The 23,700-nt window shown below is 40.6% G+C and overlaps 1 protein-coding gene across 3 annotated transcripts in view; it reads left to right on the forward strand.

Annotated features, from left to right (window-relative positions):
* Positions 1-23,700, forward strand: part of ninl (ninein-like) — an 80,645-nt gene that overhangs the window by 24,924 nt on the left and 32,021 nt on the right. For all 3 annotated transcript variants that reach the window (XM_084021595.1, XM_084021594.1, XM_084021596.1), the window contains exons 5-8: positions 12,617-12,671; positions 14,887-15,005; positions 15,083-15,229; positions 19,801-19,977. In XM_084021595.1, the coding sequence (XP_083877721.1) occupies positions 12,617-12,671; positions 14,887-15,005; positions 15,083-15,229; positions 19,801-19,977 (498 nt within the window). The remainder of the gene's footprint in view (positions 1-12,616; positions 12,672-14,886; positions 15,006-15,082; positions 15,230-19,800; positions 19,978-23,700) is intronic.

Raw genomic sequence — 23,700 nt, forward strand, 5'->3', positions numbered from 1 at the left:
GAATTAATTATCCTTGGAGATTTCAATATCAATTGGCTGGATCGTTCTTCCACAGATGACAAAAATCTTTTCAAAAGTATTAATTTAACTCAAATGATAAGTGAGCCCACCAGAGAAAACCCCAGATCAAAGACACTTATTGATTGGATTCTTGTTACGCACCCTGAAAGGATAGTTAAATCTGGGGTTCTCTCTGATTGCTTTAGCGACCACTCAGCTATCTTTTGTGTATGGAAGATCTATTTTCCCAGATCCCCACCAAAATGTATTAGAATAAGACAATGTAAGAATATTAATATTGACAGGTTCATATATGATGTAATTAATATCAACTGGGAACGATTTCAACTTATACTTAACATCGAAGATGCCTGGAATTTTTTCTTTTCTGAATTTGCAAAAATTATTGACATACATGCCCCATGGAGAGAGGTCAAGGTTAAAGGCAGACATCTACCTTGGATCAGTTCAGAGCTGATAACTCTTTTTAAGCAAAGGGACGCAGTCTGGCGAAAATATAGGACAAGTAAAGATCTTGCTGATCGGGAAAAATATAAAACCTTAAGAAATCAATGTAAAACAAAAACACGGAATGCAAAATCAAATTATTACAAGAATCGTCTCTCTGAGGACTTTCCCAACCCCAAAGAGTTCTGGAATAGAATAAACACGATTCTCAATAAATCTGATAAAAACTTGAACACCCACATCCGAGTCAATAATAATATTATTCAAGATCCTTGTCTTGTGTCTGATGCCTTTAACAAGCACTTCTCCTCCGTGGGCAGTTCCTTTAAGTTTGATCAATATAAAATGTCTAATACCTATAACAATCTAGCTCCTAGTGGTTCCTTTTCATTCAGAACAATTTCACCTGTTGAGGTCCAAATGGTCATTGATACATTAAAGAAAGACTGTGGCCCTGGGCCAGATGGCCTGGAGACTAAGTTTATTAAATTAGCCTCTCATGTGCTAATCTATCCACTAGCAGACTTATTTAACCTGTCATTATCTACTAGTGCACTCCCATTATCATGGAAACGTGCCAAGGTCACCCCAATTTTTAAAGGGGGTGACCCACTTGATCTTAACAACTATCGCCCAATTAGTATTATTAGTTCTGTTGTTAAGATTTTTGAAAAATTAGTTTTCAATCAACTATCTCAACACATCTTTGACTATAACATCTTGTCTCCATGCCAATCAGGCTTTAGGCCCAACCACTCCACAACCACAGCTTTGCTTAAATTCACTAGTGACGTGCTATCAGTGTTAGACAGTGACAAATTCACTGGTGCAGTCTTTTTAGATTTGAGCAAAGCTTTTGACATTGTAGATCATTACCTGCTGCTGGACAAACTATATACAATAGGACTGTCTCGTCATGCCTTACTGTGGTTCAACTCCTACTTACATAATAGACGTCAATGTGTAAATTGTGGAGGAAGTCAATCTGATTATTTAATTATAGAAAGGGGTGTTCCGCAAGGGTCATCTTTAGGGCCACTTCTATTCTCTATATTTATTAATGATCTTCCTCTATCCTCCTCTGGCTGCCATACCCAATTGTATGCCGATGATACAGTTATTTACACATCCAGCACCAATATATTAGAAGTGGAAACATGCTTGCAGTCTGAATTTATTAATGTACAGGACTGGCTCAGCCACAACAGATTATTATTAAACAAAAAGAAGTCATGTCTTATGTTGTTTGGTACCATTCATAAATTGGCGCATCACTCTGCTGAACTGTCTGTCTGCTTTAATGATGGTACTCCCTTAGAAAAAGTGGACACATTTAAATACCTGGGTCTTTGGATCGACAGTACATTAACATTCAAGCCACACATTGAATCTGTTGTAAATAGAATAAATCGTAATCTTAGCATACTTTATCGCTCCATAAATTGTTTCACTCTTCAAGTAAGGAAAAGAATCTCCACCCAATTGCTACTACCAATAATGGACTATGCTGAAACTATTTACAAAAACACAGCAGAGAAATACCTTCACTCTCTTGATGTTGCATTTAACAGTATTTGTAGATTTGTCTTAAGATGTCCTTATAGGACCCATCATTGTATTATGTATCAAACCCTTGACTGGCTTCCTCTTAACAGTAGGTGACAATTTCATTGGCTTCAGTTTATTTATAAATGTGTCCACCTTAATTATCCACTTTACCTAAAACAATATCTAGTTCCCTACCGACCATCTTACTCTGTCAGACACTCGCATCAGCTGTTTTTTTCTGTCCCAAGAACCTCAAAAGAAATTGGCAGACGTGCTTTCAAACACAAAGCCCCTTCTGACTGGAATAATTTACCACTATCTATTAGATCTGTCACTTCTTTCCATCTGTTCAAGACTTCACTAATGTCCTTGTTTCAGACCCCCTGCTGTTGCTATTAGTTTTTTTTTTTGTGATGGGGTTATGGGCTGATGGGGTATGGTGGGGTGGGCGGGAGGGATTTGGGAGCTGTTGTGTACACTTTAAGTGTATGTTTTGTGTTGTGTATGTGACTGTATTGTATTGTATTGTATTGTATTGTATTGTCTGATTGTTTTGATGTATAGGACCCCCTGGAAGACGAGATGATGCATCTCAAGGGGTTATCCCTTAATACAATTTGACTTAACATTATACAGACAGATTTAAACAGACACATGATCAGCTCTCTCTGTCTGACCACTGACATGAAGGAGCTGTCAACCTGGCTGTGCGAGTGAGTGTGGCGAGTCAGAGGAGTCCCTGCTCTACCAGTTCTCCTGGATAGCTCAGTGGGTAATGGTACAGACTTTAGATTTGGAGGGTGGGGGTTAAAATCCCAGTCACAGCTAATCTTTGCCTGGGTCAACAAGATTGGCTGATGAAGGTCTTGCTTTCTTATAATTAATGGTTGTGAAAATAAATTGGTAACAGAACATTTCAGTTTCAGGACTGCCATTATTTGTATCTCTGATCAGAATGTGTAAGGTGATAGACTAGTATGGTGGACCTGATGACTCCACCCAGCTAGCAGGTTAGCTCAGTCACTACTGCCAGTGACTTTAGACTGGGTGGCAGGTGTTCAAATCCCAAGATTATGTTGCAGTTTGATCAACAGGATCTGGAGAAGAAGAAAAAAACAAATAAACAAAAAAATGGATATGCAAAGTATTTGTATCAGTGGTCACAAGGAATTGTATTTTGCACCATTATTGGTAAGTGTTATCAGGAAGTATTCCCTGGTGACACAGGATATTATACCCATGCTTTCAACAATCCCTGAAGACCTCTTTCTTCCAAAAACGGTTCTCTGGATCAAAATAGTTCTTACTGGAACCCTTAGCGTTACCAAGAACCCTTTTAAAACCCTTTATTCAGGAAAGGGGTTTTAAAGGGTTCTCTCGATCAAAATGGTTCTTACTGGAACAACAAGGTTGCTGTCGTATTTCTGCCGAGAAGACGTTACATTCAGTGTTTACGTAGCTGCTACGGTGTTAGCCTAGCTTAGCTCTGAGCGAGCCTAACAGCAAAACAAGCATTTTTAAAGTTATTTTCGCATTGTCTTAACGGACAGACTTAACAAACCATGGCTTAAGACTTTTTAGTAATCGTCGTTACTTCAGCATACTCTTTATCTGTAAATTGTAATTAAATCACAACGTGGTTTTTGATAGTGACCGCTGCTGTGAATACAGCTCTATGAGATTCACCGATCCCCCTCTGGGTAAAGGTAGAGCATCGGACAGGACGCCGTTTAGTTTCCCGGTGTGTCTGGGACTTCACAACATGTACAAAGCAGTTATACTGTTTATTTCGGCCATGAATGATGTGACACACACACACGTGCGCGGCTTCTGAGTAGTGCGTTTAGATCTGAAAATTCTGGGAGGAGAAGTGTTTGTCCTGAAGTAGTCACAAGGAATTGCATTTTGCACCATTATTGGTAAGTGTTATCAGGAAGTATGTCCCTGGTGACACAGGATCCATGCTTCCAACAATCCCTGAAGAACTCTTTCTTCCAAAAACGGTTCTCTGGATCAAAATAGTTCTTACTGGAACCCTAAGCGTTACCAAGAACCCTTTTAAAACCTTTTATTCAGGAAAGGGGTTTTAAAGGGTTCTCTCGATCAAAATGGTTCTTACTGGAACCATTAGTGTTACCAAGAACCCTTGAAAAACCCTTTCTTCGGGAAAGGGTTTTTCAGAAGCAAATGGTTCCAGGTAGAACCTCAGCCCTTGTAAAAGAACCCTATTGGAACCCGTATTTCTAAGAGTGTAGTTTGTTTGTCTCTGTATGAAACGTTTTTATAATGCTTTATTTAATGACAAACTCACATAAAACATCACCATTCCACATTTCAAAGTAATTCACACCTCCTATGAAGAATCAAATTGAAGGAATTCTAACAATGAGATATATCACAATTCTAAAACAGACATACAGCATATTTAAAATGAAGGAAAGAATGAGAAGGGCAAAATAGAAAGATAAATAAATGAAAATAATAATAATAAACAGCAAATAAATAAATAAAATCATACAGGCAAGTAAATTCATACTAATTACTAATTCAGCTATAAATGTGTACAGTTTATTTGCATGGCGATTATTTGTTTCAGAGTTTTTTTGTAACGTGGAGAGTTCATTCTTCAGAGCAGGCCCTGGGGGGGATTTGGCATACCGACATTTGTGTATGTAATATTTGTAATAATAAGATTATTCACTAAAAACTAATCTTTTCTTTTTTGAGGATTACTCCTATTTGAATATTTTGAGAGGACCAAAAGTCAATGTTTCTGGAAGTGGACGATATTAAGTCGTGGAGAGATTTCCACAAATTTTGGACAGTCTCACATTCATAAAACAAGTGCTCTGTTGTTTCCAAATTCACATTACAAATATAACAGTTATTTACCACAAATTTGAATCTACTTTTCATAAATTGAGAGTGAGTGACCTTTTTGTTCTACTTGGATGTAAGGTAAGTACTGCCTTAAAAATGTATTATTACATTTTCCGTTTACAAGGTCCAGATCATCTCTCTTCACTTTGTGTAAATTTGGAGTTGGCATGTTCAAAATATTATTCTTTATCGATTGGACAAAAACTTTTGGGATATTCTGTGAGACTTTCTTAAAGATCTCATTGGAGCAAGTTGTGCTATATTAAGCATTAAAGTCCAGTTCCATTTCCATCCATTATATGTAAAACAGACCAAGTTTGTTTTTTCATCCAGAAACAGACTTCCCTCGACTCAATATCACCCTATTGTTCCACAATGGGACATTATGGGGGCTGAAATAATGTTTGAACATCATTTTCCAATTTAACAGAACCTGTTGGTGAAAAGTTTTTTGAAAGTTTTATGAGCAGTTTGGATATTTCAAAATCACATACTAATAGAAACTCAATACCTCCAACTTTGTTGAAAACAAGAGAAGGTAGCAAGAACCATATCTCATCATCATTCCTTAAGAAGGATCAGAGTCATTTGATCTTTAATATTCCATTCATAATTTCAAAGTCAATTGCTTTTATACCACCATCCTCATAGTTCTTTATCACATCTCTATTTTTGATGTAGTGATGTTTATTTTTCCAGATGAAATTGAGATTTGTTCTATTAATTTATTTTATAATTCTCGGTGGGATGGCTAGGGAATATGCTGGATAGATTAATCTGGATAATGATTCAACCTTGGTTAACATTGTCCTACCTAACAGCTTTGAATCCCTTTGGAGCCAATTGTTTAATGTTTTTTTGCATGTATCAATAGTATTTTGAATATTCTTTTTTTCACTATCGTCTGCACATTTAGTTATCCAAATTCCTAAATATTTGATCTCATTTTTGACAGGTATATCATACAGTGAAGAATCAGAACAACTATGGATCCTCATGAGTTCACATTTGTCCAGATTCAGGTGCAGACCAAAGGCTTGAGAAAAAGGCTTTATTGTATCCAAGGCCAGCGTAATTTGTTCTTTATTTTTAAGAAAGATTGTGGTATCGTCAGCAAGCTTATTTATAATTAATTTTAGGTTGTTTATGTCTCAACCTTTAATGTTTGAGTTCATAACAGTTAGTAATTCAGTGGCTACAATGAATAAAAAAGGTAAAATGCTGCAACCCTGCCTGATGCCTCTTTCAACCCTGAACCTGGAACATGTGCCTTCTGAGAGGGAAACACAACTATCAATATCAGTGTGTAACATAGCAATCATGTTAAGAAATGCGTTACCAAACCCAAAGTGTTTAAATGTGTTAACAATAAAAGCATGTTCGATAGAATCGAATGCTTTGCGGAAGTCCAGAAACAACATAAAACCATCGACCTTAATTAGGTTTGGAAGTCACGAAACAACATAAAACCATCTTACTTAATTAGGTGATTATAATCAATAAGATCCAGAACCAAGCGAATATTATTATGAATCAACCTTCCTTCAAGAGATCCTGATTGTGTTGGGCTAATTATCTCAGAGATGCCTGTTTTTAATCTTGCTGCCAAGACTTTTGTAAAAATCTTGTAGTCTGTGTTTGAAAGTGTAATAGGTCTAAGGTTGCTTAGAAGTTTCTTATTTTTTCCAGGTTTTGGAATCAATTTTATTACCCCTTGTTTCATTGTTTCCATGAGCTCTTTTTGATGTATACATTCAATTAACGCTTGGAGCAATAAGGGGTTTTATATCTTCCCAAAAATGTTTATAGAAATTTGTTGTTATTCCATCTGGCCCAGGTGAGCGGTCAGATTACATGTTTTCAATAGCACAATCAAATTCCTCCATGGTTAAGTCTTCATCACACATTTCTTTAAAGTTAACATCAATTACTGGAATCAGATTAATTTTGTCAAAGACGAATGTGACATTTTGTTCTGAGTATGAGGATTTGTAAAGGTTACTGTAAAAATTAAAGACATCCTTTGCAATGCATTAAGGATCTGTGCATTCCTCTCCGTTGATTATGAGACTACAAACTGAGTTATATTCTTGTCTGCGTTTTTCTAAATTGCAAAAATAGGCTGTATTTTTTCTCCCTCTTCTATCCACTTGGCTCTGGACCTCACAGCTCCAGCTGAACTGTTTGTACCGTGACTGAAGAGGATTTTATCTCCCCATTGTTCTGACCAAAACTTAACAACAGACTCATCAGAATGAGTTTCCTGGAGAAAGATGCAATTTGCTTGCTGCCCCTTGCAGAACAGAAAAACAGCTTTGCGCTTAACCGAGTCTTTAAGTCCCCTTGTATTAAAAGAAAAAAAAGAAATGTCAGTTTTCAACTGACGTATCCATTTCACATTCAGATATCAGCCCATACCCGGAGTCTCAGCCATAATGCCCTTGCCTTCTATGAACCCAGCCTTGCCTTCCTTCCTAGCCAATTTGGTAAATTTTTGGCCACATTGCCTGTCTGGACCTCTTGTCCTCTGGGGTCAGGTCTTCAGCAAAGCAGATCCCTTCTTCTTTAAGGCCCCCACACACCGCCCAGACGTCCAACTGCCTTATCCGACCACTCTCCGCCCACTCTGTTGCCTCTCATCTGACCCGTTCGGCAGAAAAGTTGCATTGTACACAACGCTTCGACGTGCTTCCGATGACACAGCAGCGTGTACGTTCTGCGCTTGCGCGAGATGCAATAAGCCTCCTTAACAGCGGGTGGCGCTAGTCTCGTGCCAGTACTCCAAAACAGGAAATGACGGAACGGAGTGCAGATAAAAACAATGCACACACAGTCTTGGTTCAGTATTCGTTCGACTCGAGAAGACCTTTGTGGACTAAATACTTGGCATTTCTGGAAAGATGACTCTGGCTAGGGTGACACTCGCGTTGTGTGCTCTCGGGCTCATTATTTTACGAAGACGTCGTCTCAGTAGGGAATGAGTAAGACGGAGTTTACCATCGTCACTTCCGCCCCACACACCGCCATTGGATACTCTGATTCGCTAGCACACCGCCAATCAGAGTATCCAATGGCTCAGACGTCCAACAGCCCACCTCCTCAGACTTCGTATGCTCAGTCTGATCAGACAACGTCCGCGCGGCTCCGAAAGCTTCCGACGCAGCTGTACACACCAAACATATGTGTTCCCGACCTCGTCCGAGCCTCTCCAAGCACTTCAGACGTCCAACGGTTGGGCCGGTGTGTTCCTGCCTTTACACACAGGAGAAGCCCTCGTCTGTCTCCAGATGTCATCTCTCACTGTCTGCTCACAAACAAAATGATGATTTGTCGATGCTTGTTCTCTGTCGCTCGCCCACCTCTGTGGACAACGTCGACCACTTCGTCCATCTTTGTCTTTAGGTCCAGAGCAATTCTACCATGAAGCTCCACCACTTCTGCTCTGATATTTTCATTCATTTTCTCCTTTTTGCCTTTGATGCGACGGCACCATCGCCTTTTGTATCTTTCTTGATTCAATAAGCGACCTTTAATGTCATCATAATCTTTTGTGAGTGATTCAATCTGTTTTTCCAGGTGTTTTATTCTCGTTGTACACTCTTTCAGTTCCTCTGAGTTAAGCTGCAATAATTTAGCGATAGCAGCTAGCATTGTGCTGTGTTGCTGCATCTGTTTGCTAACTTCCTCAATGTGGTTGTCGACATGTTTTCCAAGAGAGTCGATAGCTTTCAGTATGGTGTCAGTGGATGTGTTGGAGTTGTTTTCCTGAGGCGTACCTTTCGGTTTCTTCCCTGTGTGTGATGTTTTTGCAGTATTTGCAGGGGTTGTTGACATTCTGTCCTGTTGGTTGCTGCTAGCGTTAGCTGTCTCCATCTGCGTTGAATGGTCGTGCTCATTGTTCATATGGGTTGTAAACGGGAGGCTTTCCGCTGCCGAAGGTTTCGTGCTGTGTTTTTTTTTTTTCATGTTCGGGCTGCAACTGTTCGGGAAAGTGGAATATATGACCTCAAAAACTATTACATCGGGACTTTGTTTAGGAGCTCAGACGGATGTGACTGCTTAGTACGCCATCTTGCCTCAACCTTGCGTGATTGTAAACAAATGTAAGATACTATCCCAAGGCACCGGGAGACACAGACCGCTACGCTGCATTTGCCTCCATTACTGATACACTGAAGCAAGGACGAAATTTTGATTTCAGAGGTGGGGGCGACACAAGTATTTTTAATCAAACTAACTCTTTCAGTTCACTGTGTTTTCTAGTAGTTCTTCTAGTTTTATATTGCTACTTTTAAGTTTACTGTTCCCTTTTTTGGTTTGACTGGTTGTTAAGTATGTAACAAAACATTATCACCCAATTCTGTGTTTCACCTTGTTAGTCAACTTATTTTTGAAATATATGGTAAACAGACCTCATTTACATAGCACCACCCAGTGGTGGGCAGGTCAAACTAGCATCACAGGTGGGGAGAAATTTGATAACATGTCCATAATTCAGTGTAAGTAGTCAAGTATTACATTTTATTTTTTTATATTTTATTTGAAATTATTTATTTTATGTAGCCTAAATGAAAAGTGAACAGCAAGACCACATGCTGTGGCATGTGCTGCAGCTTCACCAGCTAGGCGTTTCGGTGGCCTGCGGATACGAGGCATTTCAATTGGGCTGATGTTTAGTGAAGTGACCAACTCTGTTGCACTGTCAAAGATCTGTTGGAATCTTCCCTCTGTTCTTTTCTCTTGCAGAGAATATTAATAAAGCTGAATATTTGAAGTTTGAAAAAGCTGAATAGCTGATGAGAATATTAATAAAGCTGAATATGTGAAAAGTTTGAAAAAGCTGAATAGCTGAAGAGAATATTAAAAAAGCTGAATATGTGAAAAGTTGAAGAAGCTGAATAGCTGAAAAGAATATTGATAAAGCTGAATATTTGAAAAGTTTGAAAAAGCTGAATATGTGCAAAATTATGAAAAAAGCTAAATATTTGAAAATAATATTAAGAAAGCTTAATATTTGCAAACGTATGAAATAAGCTAAATAGCTGAACAAATATGAAAAACCTGAATATTTGAAAAGAATATGAAAGGCAAAAAAATGTTGAAGACAAGTTGAAATGTCCTTAAAGAGCTGAACATTTTAATATTTGAATGTTCTTTTTGTTTGTAGTATTAGTAGGGTACTAATAGAAGTAGTAGGAGTAGTATCAGTAGTAGTAGCAGTAGTACTAGTAGTAGTTCTAGTAATATTAGTACAAGTATTAGTAGTATTAGTAGTAGTAGAAGTAGAAGTACTACTAGTACTAGTAATATTAGTACAAGTATTAGTAGTAGAAGTAGAAGTACTAGTAGTAGTAGTCCTAGTACAAGTTCAAGTAGTGGACGTAGTATCAGTAGTAGAAGAAGTAGTAGTAGTACTAGTACTACTACAAGTAGTGGAGGTAGTATCAGTAGTAGGCTAGTAGTAGAAGTATTAGAAGTAGTATCAGTAGTAGGCTAGTAGTAGAAGTAGTACTAGTACAAGTACGAGCAGTGGACGTAGTATCACTAGTAGGCTAGTAGTAGAAGCAGTTGTAGTACTAGTACAAGTACAAGTAGGGCACGTAGTATCAGTAGTAGGCTAGTAGTAGAAGTAGTAGTAGTAGTAGTCAGACAGACAGAGAGTGAGACAGAGAGAGATAGACAGACTTGTGTATACATTTTAAAGTTTAAATGGAGTTTCTAGGTGAAAGTATGCCTGAGCAGAAGATGTTTGACAAAAAAAACTACAAATCCCACTGACTGCTCCTGTCAAGGAGGGTCCGAACAAAAGCTTGCCACGCTCACACCGAGACTCCTATCGCCAAAATGATCGCACCGTTAGCGCCACAAGACTCTGCTAAAGACACTGATCACTTTTATTTTTTCCTAGTGTCAGAAATGTGGACGCTAGGGCGAGTTAGAAATGACCCTGGTTTCAGATTTCTGTAGAAATCTGTTTCTCAATTTGTATTGCAGTCTATTGGGAGAAAAACCGACGTGGCCGCGCTTAGAGGTTGCTAGTTCAAATTCTGTAAATGTCACAGAGTTTTTGAGCACATTGTGAGAGACAGGACAAGTTTGTCTACAAAACTGGTAAATATCACGTGTGTAGTGTGTAAATTGTGGCCAGGAGGAGTTTGGAAAGAAAAAAAATCTGAAGTGTTTTGGGCTGCTCTGCCACTCTGACGATGATGTCACCCACTCTAGCACGCGCAATACACACCCATTATAAACTCTGATGAGGTTTGAAAAAAACATAAAACATAAACTGTGATTATATAAAAACTGTAAAATATATCAAAAAACTGAGTAAGAGTTTTATAGTTCAAAGTCTAAATGGAGTCAGTAGGTGGAAGTATGTGAAACTAGTCAGGAGTTCAAAGAGGATGATGTTAAAGAGGTTTTTAGGCTGATCTCCATAGGAATGCATTGAAAAAAAAATATGGAAAAGGCTGAATATATTAAAAAGTATGAAAGGCTGAAAAAATGTTGAAGATGTCCCGGAAAGAGCCGAAAAAGCTGAACATTTTGATAGCTGAATGGTTTTTGTAGCTGAAAGTATGCAGAAGTTAGAGGCGGCCAAAAAACGCACGGAAGAAGAATAATAAAGATTCGAATAACATAGGTTGGAAATGCTTGAAAGCATTTCCACCAATAATGAATCCTGCTGATCATTAAATTTGTTTAGGAAGTGGTCTTATTGCTGAAATAAAAAATCACATTCTCCACCTATTTAACATCCATGCATCACAATCTGACTTGGGTCCTGATGATGCAGGACGATGATGTCAGTCTGTATTACGCTGTGTTTATCCTTATTGGTTCATTTATAAAAGTCAGTGTGAACAGGAACCAGAGGTAAAATACAACTTCAAACTTCACTTAATCATTGGATCCGGACCAGATGAACCCAACCACAGGTGCAAAATTAGCCTTAGTCTTATTATGGAGCGTCTGCTGAGCAAAGTGAGGCACTTAGTGGTGAAACTGGGTATGGAATGTTGTTAGGCCCAACCCTCCCAGACACTTGGACGAAGCTGCACAGAGTTTTCAGAACATTTTATAACCTGTCTTTTTAAAAAAGTCTGTTTACACTCAGATGCTGTCATTCTTCAGGCGCTCCACTCTTATTAACACCACTTAATAGGAACATTTCTGTGGAACCATAGAGAGCCTCGGGACTACACACCATTTCTGTTTTTTTCGGGTGAACTGTTCCTTTTAGTGGATTTGGCTTGGGATACATTCTGGTGTGAGTGAAAAAGTCACAGCCTCCGTTTCCCACAAATGTCCCGACAGAGGTTTTACATGCAAAGCTCTTCAGCGTGACAACCGGGCGTCCACACACACACACACACACACACACACACACACACACACACACACACACACACACACACACACACACACACACACACACATTATGTTCAGTCCAGCAGAACTTATGAGCACCCAGGAATTCCTTCAGATCACTGGTGGTCTGTTGACATTACTACACACACACACACACACACACATGCTCACAACATAGAATTTTCTACCAGCGTCCTCTTGTCCACACTTCACATATTCTTTCATAACACTTGCTGCTTTTTGTTCAGAGTAGTTTAACCAGTGGTAAACACACGCACACACACACACACACACACACACACACAATGTGAGTTACCCGCCGTCATTGACCTCCATGTTTTCTCTGCAGAGCCTGAAGTCTGATGAGGAGGCAGGAAACCCGAAGGAGAACTTTCAATCTAAAGGTACTCTCTGCTCTTTATGTTGGGTCTATAACCTTCATTCATATTTTTAACACAAACTCCCTGGTTTAAATATAATATTAACAACAGAGTTCAAAACAACAATAACGTAAAACTGAAGTGTGCAGCCACGGTGGAGATATCCTAACTTTAAGTACTAGTAGGTATAGGTCAAACTAAAAACCACTGAGTCTAGGGGTGTACACAAAAATCCCGGCACCTTGGTTTTAAAGTCGCATTTCAGTTCAAAATTGTATCCACTTGTCTTTCTCCGTTGTTGTATTTCTTCCCAAACTGGAGACTAAACCAATTTAACATGAATATGTGGGAACCACGGAAACAAGCAGAATGTTTTGCATTTGGCAGCAGTTCGTTTGGTGAATGTAGCGCACCGGAAGCCCTGTACCGAACTTTTCCAGTACGAATATGTGTACTATTAAACTGCTACTGGGTTCTACACTACAATGCAACTGGAAATTACTTTGTATACTGCTGGTTGTTTGATCTATAATACTACATTCTCATATATTTGTTGATTATATGTTGTTTTAATTATCTGAATATATTAAGTACACAAAGGAGTAAAAAATACAATATTTACCTCTGAGATGTAGTGGAGGAGAAGTATAAAATAATATAGTAAAGTACAAGTACCTTAGATTTGTACCTAATGACAACGTTATGTTTCGCCTTCATCCAATCTAATGTTGCTCAGTAATTAATGATGCATGAAATGATTTACTATGTTTTTTGGCTCATGGAGATATTATTGTGGTTCTAGTGTTTGTAATGGTGTGTTGGTCATAGGTGGGAATGGGACGATGTAGGATTGTATTTATCAGATCATGATCAATAATGATCAGGATAATCATTTCAAAGTTCAATTGAAAACGATGTCTAGCTCATTGTCATGGTAGAGAAGTGAGAAATTAGAGCCTGATTAAAACAATTGGCTTTCAGGAATTATCAGAAAGAACAGATTTAAAATGTTATTGTTACATTATTTTTGAATTCGCTGAAAAAACGTGTTCTATCTGTGATGCAATAAAAAAGTGTTTCTTGACCAAATATGAGATAAGATTATTTGAGTATGTTTGGCTGCCATTTTAAGAATTTTAATATGTTGATGATTATGGGGATATTGTCAATCATATTTATTTTGGCCAGGATAATCATGAGTTCATCAACTCTGAGTATGTAAACTCTGAGTTACGCGCGTGCCTGCAGACTCTATAAAGCCATCATCAATGGAGCTCCGTTACTACGATTCACCATGGCAACCGGGAGACAGTATTAGTTAGTGTTTATGTAGAAAACAAGCTCATCCTTAGAAAGTGGACCAACGTAACTGCAGCAAAGTAGAGATAGTTGGCGTGACAGACATTTACGGCCTGGCTTAACGCGTATAACTGAATGAAACAGTCGATTGATCTAAAGGTGATAAAGCTTTATTTTCCACAGCGTGACACTGGTGTAACGGTTAGCAACGCTGCCTAAGGTGACAGAGGTTCAACTCCTGTGGTTCACAAAGTAGCTGAATGAAGAAATGATCATCTTCATATAGGTGTAATCACACAGGCTGCTACTGAAAATTAAGCATAAGAATATTGCACAAATAAGTACACTAAGGCTAATGGTTTTAATTAGATTTCACATATTAAACAGTAAATGTAAGCATCTATTTCAACACAGAAATTTCATTAAACATTTCAGCAAAAAATCTAAAGAGCTCTGCAAAGAATCTGGATTATGTCCGCGATATGAACTGTTGAAAATGTGAGTCGGAGATTATTGTTTGTGAGTCGGTGATTATTGTGATCGGTAGGAAAGGTAATCAAAATCATCTCCGAAGTAAAGCTGCTAGAATCACTTTTATTTCCATATCGATTAGGCTGACGAGGAAAGGACAGCACATTTTTTTCAGAGTTGGTTCAGATTCCGGAAAAAGGCGGAGACATGTAGGAGAACCTCAGGGTTTGTTGAAGCAAACCTGCCAGCGAGCAGGTTAGGTTCACAGAGTCAGTTACTATGGTAACTGACCTAAAGGTTGAGTTACCTATCTTTCTGGAACGGAGTATCCCTCTTCTCAGGGTTAACAAACTCAGAGTTTCAGGAAAACCTGCTTTCTGGAACACAACCCCAGGTGTCCTTGATTCTGGCTTCAAATCCACAACAAGCTTTTTTTTTTATTAATGAGTCTTTTGCTTTATGTGTGCAGATCCTCAGCAGCAGCAGGAGGTGGAGCTGGGGGTTGTTGTTGGAGGAGGAGGAGGAGGAGGAGGAGGCATGCTGACAGCAGTGTGTGATCACCTGGGCCTGCATCAGCTCAACACTGAGGTGAGAAATCACAGGAGGACATGAGATGTGATTATGCATATTATGACCATCAGTAACATCTGTCCACATGGAAACAGGAGCTGGACTTGTTGCTCAGGAAGCTGGACGCAGACCTAGACGGCAGAGTCAGCATCAGGGACTTCCAGAAGGTTCTGCGTGGCTCCGGCCCCATCTCCTGCTCCACGCCAGTTCGATCAGCTGACCTACAGAGGGCGCCACATCGGGTCAGTCTCACTCACATAACAACTAAAAATAGAAGCAAACCCATCACAAAAGGATGCAAAATGACCGAAAATAGATGCTGAACAATCACAGAGGTGCAGAGGACTTCAAGGAGAGAGACTAAGGATTGGTCATTGCCACATAAGTTATTTACAAATTTTAGTAAAAATAGCTTCAATAAGCAAAAGCAATCTAAATGTTGGATGAGTATCCTTATCCTGCTGATCCCATCTGACATTGGGCGAAGGCAGGGCACAGGGTCTATGACAGGGCTGACACAAGCATTCACACACACTTGTGGGAACACATGGGGAAAGCATGCAAATACATGGAGACAACTGGGAAAGTCGGTAAAAAAACCGAAGCTCACACAGGCTCTTGTAAATTAGCCCCGACTTTCCCAGTTGTCTCCGTGTATTTGCCATAAAGTCTTTAATAAGGGCGCACTTAAGATGTTGGAGCGGCTGGCTTGACTACGCGGAATTTTAACCCAATTCCAAGACCTGTAGTTCACACACATGCAGCGGATCCAGTGAAAATTAGGGGTCACCCTCTATAGGAGTGAAGTCCATATTAGGAAATGTGCGTCACACACCGAAGGTGGACGTGATCTCTCTCATAATGAGCTGCCAATGAACACAAGAGGTCTGTCTGAGCCTCAAAAACACCTTTCTATGTGATAGTCAGCATCAGAAGGAATCTAATAATGGACTAATGCATAGACTAAAATAATAAACTGATCAAAAAACAAAACATATCCTCTTTCACGACACATTCATGGGGAATTACAAGGGGGAAAGAAATTACATTTTTTAAATCAATTGATGGTTTTCTATCATAGTTTTAATGGGTGCTGCATGGAAAATAACTTTCTCTTAAAGCACCATTTCACTTTTCCTTCAAAATAAACTGCACACAAGTCTTAACCAGGTCTAGTTTAGATATTTACATTCATACTGTAGGCTCGTTGCTGCTGTATGATTGTGTTTGTGGAAATAAATTACCCACAAGTTGGTGATTTTAAAGAGAGATGTCTGTCTCTATGTTCTTGCTACTTAGGGTAAGGATTAGAAGTCTCCCAGCATTCCCCAAATTTTCCAAATAGCACAATAACAAAACAGTAAAAATCAAAAAACTTAATTTTCACGTTATTCTGTTTTTGTTTTAAAACAGAATTACAGCTACAAAATGTGTGTTATTCTGTTTTTCCGTTCTGGGTTTAAAACAAAATAACAGAAAAACAAAGTTGTTTTTCTGTTATTTTAATTTGGTTTTGAAACGGAAAAACCAAAGAACGAAGGGTACACGGATTGATTTTCATAGTCATATGCCATACCTTTGATTAATAATAATAATAATAATAATAATAAAATAATAATAACAACAGGCTAATAACAAAAAGAAGAAGTACCAGAAGAAGAAACTTGTGATATCTCCCTCTTTAATATGTACTGTTTTATTGAAGGTTCATAACAGTACATTGCACTAAGCAGTTGTTGGTCTCATTAGTTTGTGCCATGTTAAAGAAATGTTTCAATATTGAAATGTTCACAAGAAATGTTTTGATATCCATTGTTGGGGTTGTAGCAGGAGCAGATTTGGTTATCAACAGTTAATTATTAATATCAATATGATTATCGGTATTAATAATTATATTTAATATATTATCATGATATAATCATGAATAAACGGGGCACCACCCTGGGATCAGGGAAAAGATAACCTAAAACCGTATTCAGTCTCAATATGAAGGTTTTATACTCACATGCCAATCATCGTGATCATTGGCATAGGAGTACAAAACCAATCGAACAATTAAAAGGCGTGAAATTCAAGCACTAGCCTTCACAACCTGCTGTTATCCAGTGACATATACACAACAAGCACAAGAGACCGCTAGTTATAATATAATAAGATTTATTAAAATCAGTAATAATGATCACAATCAATAACACTGCAATTAACAAAGCCTTATTACCTAACTACCTAACACACAAAGCTAAGCTTAAACAAAGGATGTGTGTGTGTGTGCGCGTGCGTGTGCATGTGCGTGTGTGTGTGTGCGTGCGTGTCGAGAGAGAGGGAGAGAGAGAGAGGGAGAGATGGCTATGGGCGGCCACCAGATGTAGCGAGAGAGAGAGAGAGGTGGAGCTATTCCTCGCAGCGTTCAGGGGCGGAGCCACTGAGGTCTGATGGAGTAGCGAGAGAGAGAGAGAGGTGGAGTTATTCCTCGCAGCGGTCAGGGGCGGAGCCACTGAGGTCTGACGGAGTAGCGAGAGAGAGAGAGAGATAGCCGTATGTAGCCACCAGATGTAGCTATGTCCCTAGCGCCCGCCGGGAACAGCTGGCTTAGGACACGTGTATGTGTGTGTGTGTGTTAGCGGGTCACAAACAAAGAGAGAGAAAATGCGCGAGCGATATTCGGAGGGACAGAAAGCGTGCCGTTACCACACGGGCTCGCGTGAATGAACTGGCGTTTATTCCGCGAGACCGGTCTTTTAACTGATAGTAGAGGCTTTCTGAGCTCGCGAATATGGCGGAGGTTAGTCGAAAACACTGTTACAGAAATCAACCCAGCGGCGATCACGATCAGCATTCAAATACAGCAGCACATGAACCAACGGACTCGGCGGTCCGCGATCAGAACTTAAAACACATTAACAAGAATTACAAGCATATCCTACACTATCACTTGTGTCTCTGCCCAGACTGATAGCCTCTTACTGGTATCGTTGCGTAAGACGATGACGGCGTTCCGTAACGGCGGTGGTTCGTGAGTCCCCGGCGTCAGCGGGGGACGTGATGAGTCGGCTTCGTCCAGACGAGAGCGGAGCGGGTTTCCTCTCGTTAATCAAACTCAAATAAAGAAAACAGTCCGTGTTTCTTTCTTCCACGGACGGCGATATAATCGCGGCTTGGCGATTTAGTCAGCTTACTTCAGACAGCGTCTGGTAGCTGGACGGCAGGAACCGGCTTGGTTCCTCTTGTTGCAGCGGTGCGCTGCGGGAGGGGGTCGCCTCCCGTTGCAACGTGGTGTTGCGCCGGTTGTAGGAAGAGGCCAGAGTAGGAGTCGGAGTAAGAGTGAATAAGAGAGCGTTCTCCGGGCGGCTTCGGTTTATAAAGCTCAGGCCGCTCCAGGGGACCCCCCGGGGTTCCCTGAAGATGTCAGCCAATAGGATGGTTGGGTGGCGTCGCATCTCTCACCTGGGTGAGATGTGAAACTAAAATGGCGGTGTAGTTTTTAATCCCCTTTGTCCCTTTGTCCTGGCCGCATGTGTAGGCTTCTGTAGGCCGCATTGTGTAGTCCTAACGGTTAGGTCCCAACACCATATTGCGTGAATAGTTGATCAAGTAATGTGAAATAATCAATAACTGAAAAATAATTTGTTAGATTAATCGAAAAAATAATCTTTAGATTAGTCGATTAATCGAAAAAAGAATCGCTAGATTAATCTTTTGGGAAGAACTCGGACAGCTCCAATGTTCATGTGGAGAAATGATTTCATGTGAACACAAAGCTCAAAATCAAGGCCATTTAAACCAGCTAGATGATTACAATTCCATTCAAATCAAACCTTTAAACAGACTTGGCGAAACTCAACTAAAGTTAAAAGCTATCTATATTCATATTTAAAACTGAACAACACTCTCACTATCTCACCAAAGAGAGTTTCTGAGTTCATGAGGAGCTCCTGAAGGCAACATCACCTCTCCACCAACAAGCCAATCAGGAGTCTCTGCTGCAGCTGACAGTCATCAGTCCAATCAAGTGTGAGAGACTCAGAACAACAGGTAGCAGTTGAGACAGACAGACAGGTAGAAACCATCATGTACTGCACGTCAGGTCTGATGTCAGGCTGTGGTCTGTTAACATGGGTGAGGACAGACAGGAAGAGAGCCTACACACAGGTGATTTACTACAATTCACTGATGAACAAACGGATCTATGTTGAAATGTGTGGATTTAAAAGTTTGTTACAAAGTCTACACAGATCAGATCAAGTATTTTCAAGCAGAGGAGATAACAACCTTGTTTACATTTTTACACTGTTAAAACGTGAAACATGAGAAAAATACAATATAATCCAAAAATGCCGAGTGAACTTCAAACACTAATATACAGGACTGTATAGAAGTGATGCTGTACTTGTGTCCTTTAAATGTTGTAATGCTGATGGTTTAGTCCACAGAAAAGGCCTGTTCTGTGGTTGTAATGCTGGACTTACACAGAAAAGGAGGATACATGTTACTGGACGTATATACCTTCTAGAGGCATTTTTGAATTCACAGGCTAGAGGCACTTCAGCCAAAACTCTGGGGTTTAGTTACTCTTTAAAGACAGACTTAAGTGACTCCCGGAGGTAAGACGACTGTTGGTTCTGGACTGGTGTTTGTGTCCTGCGTGTCTGAGTGAAAGTGGGCTAATCCAGATTAAATGTTCCCACGTCACCCTGCAGCAACAGCCTGAAATCCTGCAGTTTTTAATCTACTTTGAGCCCTCATTGTTACAATTATTTAAAAAACAAGCAGAGACGAACCATTTCAACGTTTTGATTTCCTGTTGACCATGCAGTCTCAGGCTCTGTTAGAGCAGCATTCGGCTCGCTCCACCTCGCCCTCCCTGCTGACGGCCACGGTGGGTCAGAGAGTCCTCAGCCGGCTGGATGAAGGATCAGGATGCACCAGCCCCGATCGAGTCATTGCCCTCTGGACTGAGGAGGGCATCCGGAACAGCCAGGACATCCTGCAGGTCAGTACAGACCAGGGCCAGGCTGGTTTCAAGGGCTCTAGTGACTTTGATTTAGTTTCAAATCTCCAGTCAGAGTAGATGGGTCTTTGGGGAGGAGAAGCTTGTATCAGATCTGGTCCTTTACCATGGTAAAGAAACTCTAAACAAACCTTTTATCTGTCATCATTTTCACTCGTCACTCTGACAAAACCCCAATGCTTCTTGTGTGCAGCTGTGTTTTATAAGCTGAAACAAAGAGCGTCTCCACCAACCTCAGAGGAAATATTGACACTTGAAATGAAGAGGAAACAAGAAAAGGAGGTTCCAGAAACTCTAACAAAATGTAAATGTGTTGTCACTTTTCTATTGTAGAAGTATCACTGCTTAACATTGATATAATACAATCAGCAAGGTTGATTGTGAGTAACTCTTGGAATAACTTTAAAAGTACTGCTAAATAATTGAGAGAGCATTTCAAATTTAAAGTATTTGTTGGTGACTTGAAGCCAACTTTATTTTCCCCTAGACCATATTTTTTAAAATTGTGTTTCTGAATGAGCTGTTTATGACCTATTTCTTAATTTGAAGTAAAGACTAACTAACTTCATCTGGGCCTCCTCTGATCATGAATACGACCTTCAGAGCAGAAATCATAGAAAACTAATGCAGCTTTTATTGAGATGAGTGGTGTCACAATACTGTAGCTTTTAATGTTCTAGTTGATACCATGGGGGAAAACTAAAACAGCATTGAGGGTATAAAACGTTAGATTTGTATTAAATATGATACATGGCCAGTGTTTCCTCCCCCAGAACATTTGCATTTAAAATGAATGCATCAGTCTGGATCCCTACAAGAGCCAATAAAGAGGCTACATCTATGAAGAATTTTATGCAAACCCATTGGTTGTATAGATATAAATGATGACACTGCACCATCAACCCCACCCAGTGAGACGTGTAAAGATATTTTCAGTTAATTATGAAAATGTGCCTACCTAGACTGTAGGTAGTTAACCTTCTTCGTTGGTGGGACGGCTCCAAAATGTCACCTAACACCATTGGAAAACGCACTGATCACAACATTCAGGTTACCTCTTTACATTGTTTCAACAATCACCAACTGTGAATGGTCAGAATATACCTTTAATTCACAGAGAGATTATTTTTGACTACTCGGGGGAAATTGCTGAAAGTACGAGCATATTTCCACAGGGAGCCTGGAGGATACTCGCAAGTATCCTTCAAAATCCTCTGAACAAAGGATCCAGGGTCCTTATTTATCAAAAAATAAATTCTGCACTAACTTGGATGTTCGTACGTCCTGGCACTTAAAAATAGTACTTCTTACCCTAGCTATCTTTGTTGTATACCAGCAGTGGGCTGACCTAGCAACTAGGAGTGCTTGAAACCTGTTCTATTGACATCTGTAGAAGAAAATGCGTTACCTCACAATTTTATTTTCATCTCATCCTAATATTCCTTTCTCTTCTACTGATCAAATGTCCTGCTGCTCCTATTTGATTGTGGTTAACTTTTGTTATCCTGACTAGAAGAAGTAATTCTCGTTGATCTTGAGCCTAGCGGTACTAGGACTGCTTCTGTTCTCACTATACACCAGATCACTAGGTTCTGTTATTACATCGCATGGATTCTCCTACCATTGCTACGCAGATGTCACCCAGCTGTTCCTCTCTTTTCCCCCAACCTCTGACACTCACATTGCAACTCGCATCTCGGACTGTCTGGCTGACATCTCTGTCTGGACAACTGCACATCACATCAAGCTTAACCTGAATGAAACTGAACTCCTCTTCATCCCAGGGAAAGACTGCCCTCGCATGGACCTGTCGGTCACTGTCATGGGCATCACAGTATTACCTTCCTCAACTGCGAGGAACCTGGGTGTAATCCTCGATGACCAACTATCCTGCACCCCCAACATCACTGCTGTGTCCTGCAGATTTGCCCTTTACAATATCCGCAGGATTCGGACCTTCCTCACAAAGGATGCAACGCAACTCCTGGTCCAAGCACTGGTCATCTCCCGCCTTGACTACTGCAACTCTCTCCTGGCTGGACTCCCGGCCTCTGCGACTAAACCATTGCAACGTATCCAGAACGCTGCAGCACGTCTTATCTTCAATCTACCCAAATTCTCCCATGTGACCCCCCTCCTCCGTCACCTCCACTGGCTCCCTGTTGCAGCACGCATCCAATTCAAGACGATGGCACTGGCCTTCAGGGCCATCAATGGAACAGCACCCATCTACCTTCAAACACTGGTCAAACCTCACGCCCCGAAGCGACCACTTCGCTCCTCTACTTCAGCTGGCCGGCTGGTAACACCATCGCTGAAATCAAACAAATGTCGCTCAGCAAAGTCCAGACTCTTCTCTGTTCTGGCGCCTCAGTGGTGGAACGAACTCCAGACCAATGTCAGGACAGCAGAGTCATTTGCCATCTTCCGAAAAAGGCTCTTGACTCACCTGTTCAGACTTCACCTCGACTCTACATAGCATGACCCACTAACACCCCCCCCCCCCCCCCCCTTATTGTAAGTCGCTTTGGACAAAAGCGTCTGCTAAATGACCTAAATGTAAATGTCTTGAGAGAAAAGACCTTTTGGTCTTTCCCCCTTCCTGGACCAACTCTGAGAAACGTCCTTATCTCACTTTAACTGATCAGGGCCCGATGAATGGCCCCTGGCCTTACTGTACCGACATATATTGTTATATATATATATATATTGTTTCACTTTCTTCTGACCAATGAACTCATTGGAAGTTGCTTTGGACAAAAGCATCTGGGTAATAAGGGTCAGAACAAACGAAAGCCACCTTCCCCACCATGACCACACACAGGGACAGGTGCAAAATAACTACTAAAATCCTGCTGCCACGTCTGTCTTGTCTGTCTGTCCGTGCACACAATGAACTGAATACTTAAATCACACATCAGAACTTGATAAAGAAATGATTCAAGTTGAAATGTTTTCACATTAATGCATCAATTAATCCTATCCAATAATGTATGTTACGCCCGGCTCTGAGGCCGCAACAACACAAAGGGCAAGGCAGCGCGATGTAGCAAAAATGCAATATTTATTGAGTTGACAACAAAGGAAATGTGCGATGGGGTGTGGGAGTGAGCGTCAGTGGTGTGTGCAGGTGTTTGAGTGGTATGCAGTATGTGTGGTGCATGTTGTCAGGTGCAGAGCATAACAAAAGAGGTGCAGCAGGTTGAAGGTCTCTGGGATGAGTTTGAGAGCGAGGCAGCCCCCGGCAGGGGTTTATATCAGCCAGCCAATCAGGGAACCATACACAGGCGCTTCCAGCCGGTCCGCAATCAGCAGCCTGTAAACACACCCACACAGCAGACACACCCACGCAGACACACACAGACAGGACACAGCCATAGGCTGGGGCCGTAACACCCCCCCCCCATAAAGACAGGGTCCCACACGGAACCCTGGTAGCCCAAAAGGCCCAAGGGAAAGGGACACAGAAGCAGACGGCACCTGAAAAACATAAAACAGAAACCAACATGAGTACACAGCCAACAGGCTAATCACATGGAGCCCTTGACAAGGCGTCAGCCACCAGGTTATCACAGCCCTTGATATGGCGGATCTCAAGGCAAAAGGACTGCAACAACAGGGCCCAACGAATCAAGCGCTGGTTTGGACACTGTAAAGAATTTAGAAACGTCAAAGGGTTATGGTCAGTAAACACAACAACAGGCC

Source organism: Eutrigla gurnardus, assembly GCF_963514095.1.
Source record: "Eutrigla gurnardus genome assembly, chromosome: 11".
NCBI lineage: Eukaryota > Metazoa > Chordata > Actinopteri > Perciformes > Triglidae > Eutrigla > Eutrigla gurnardus.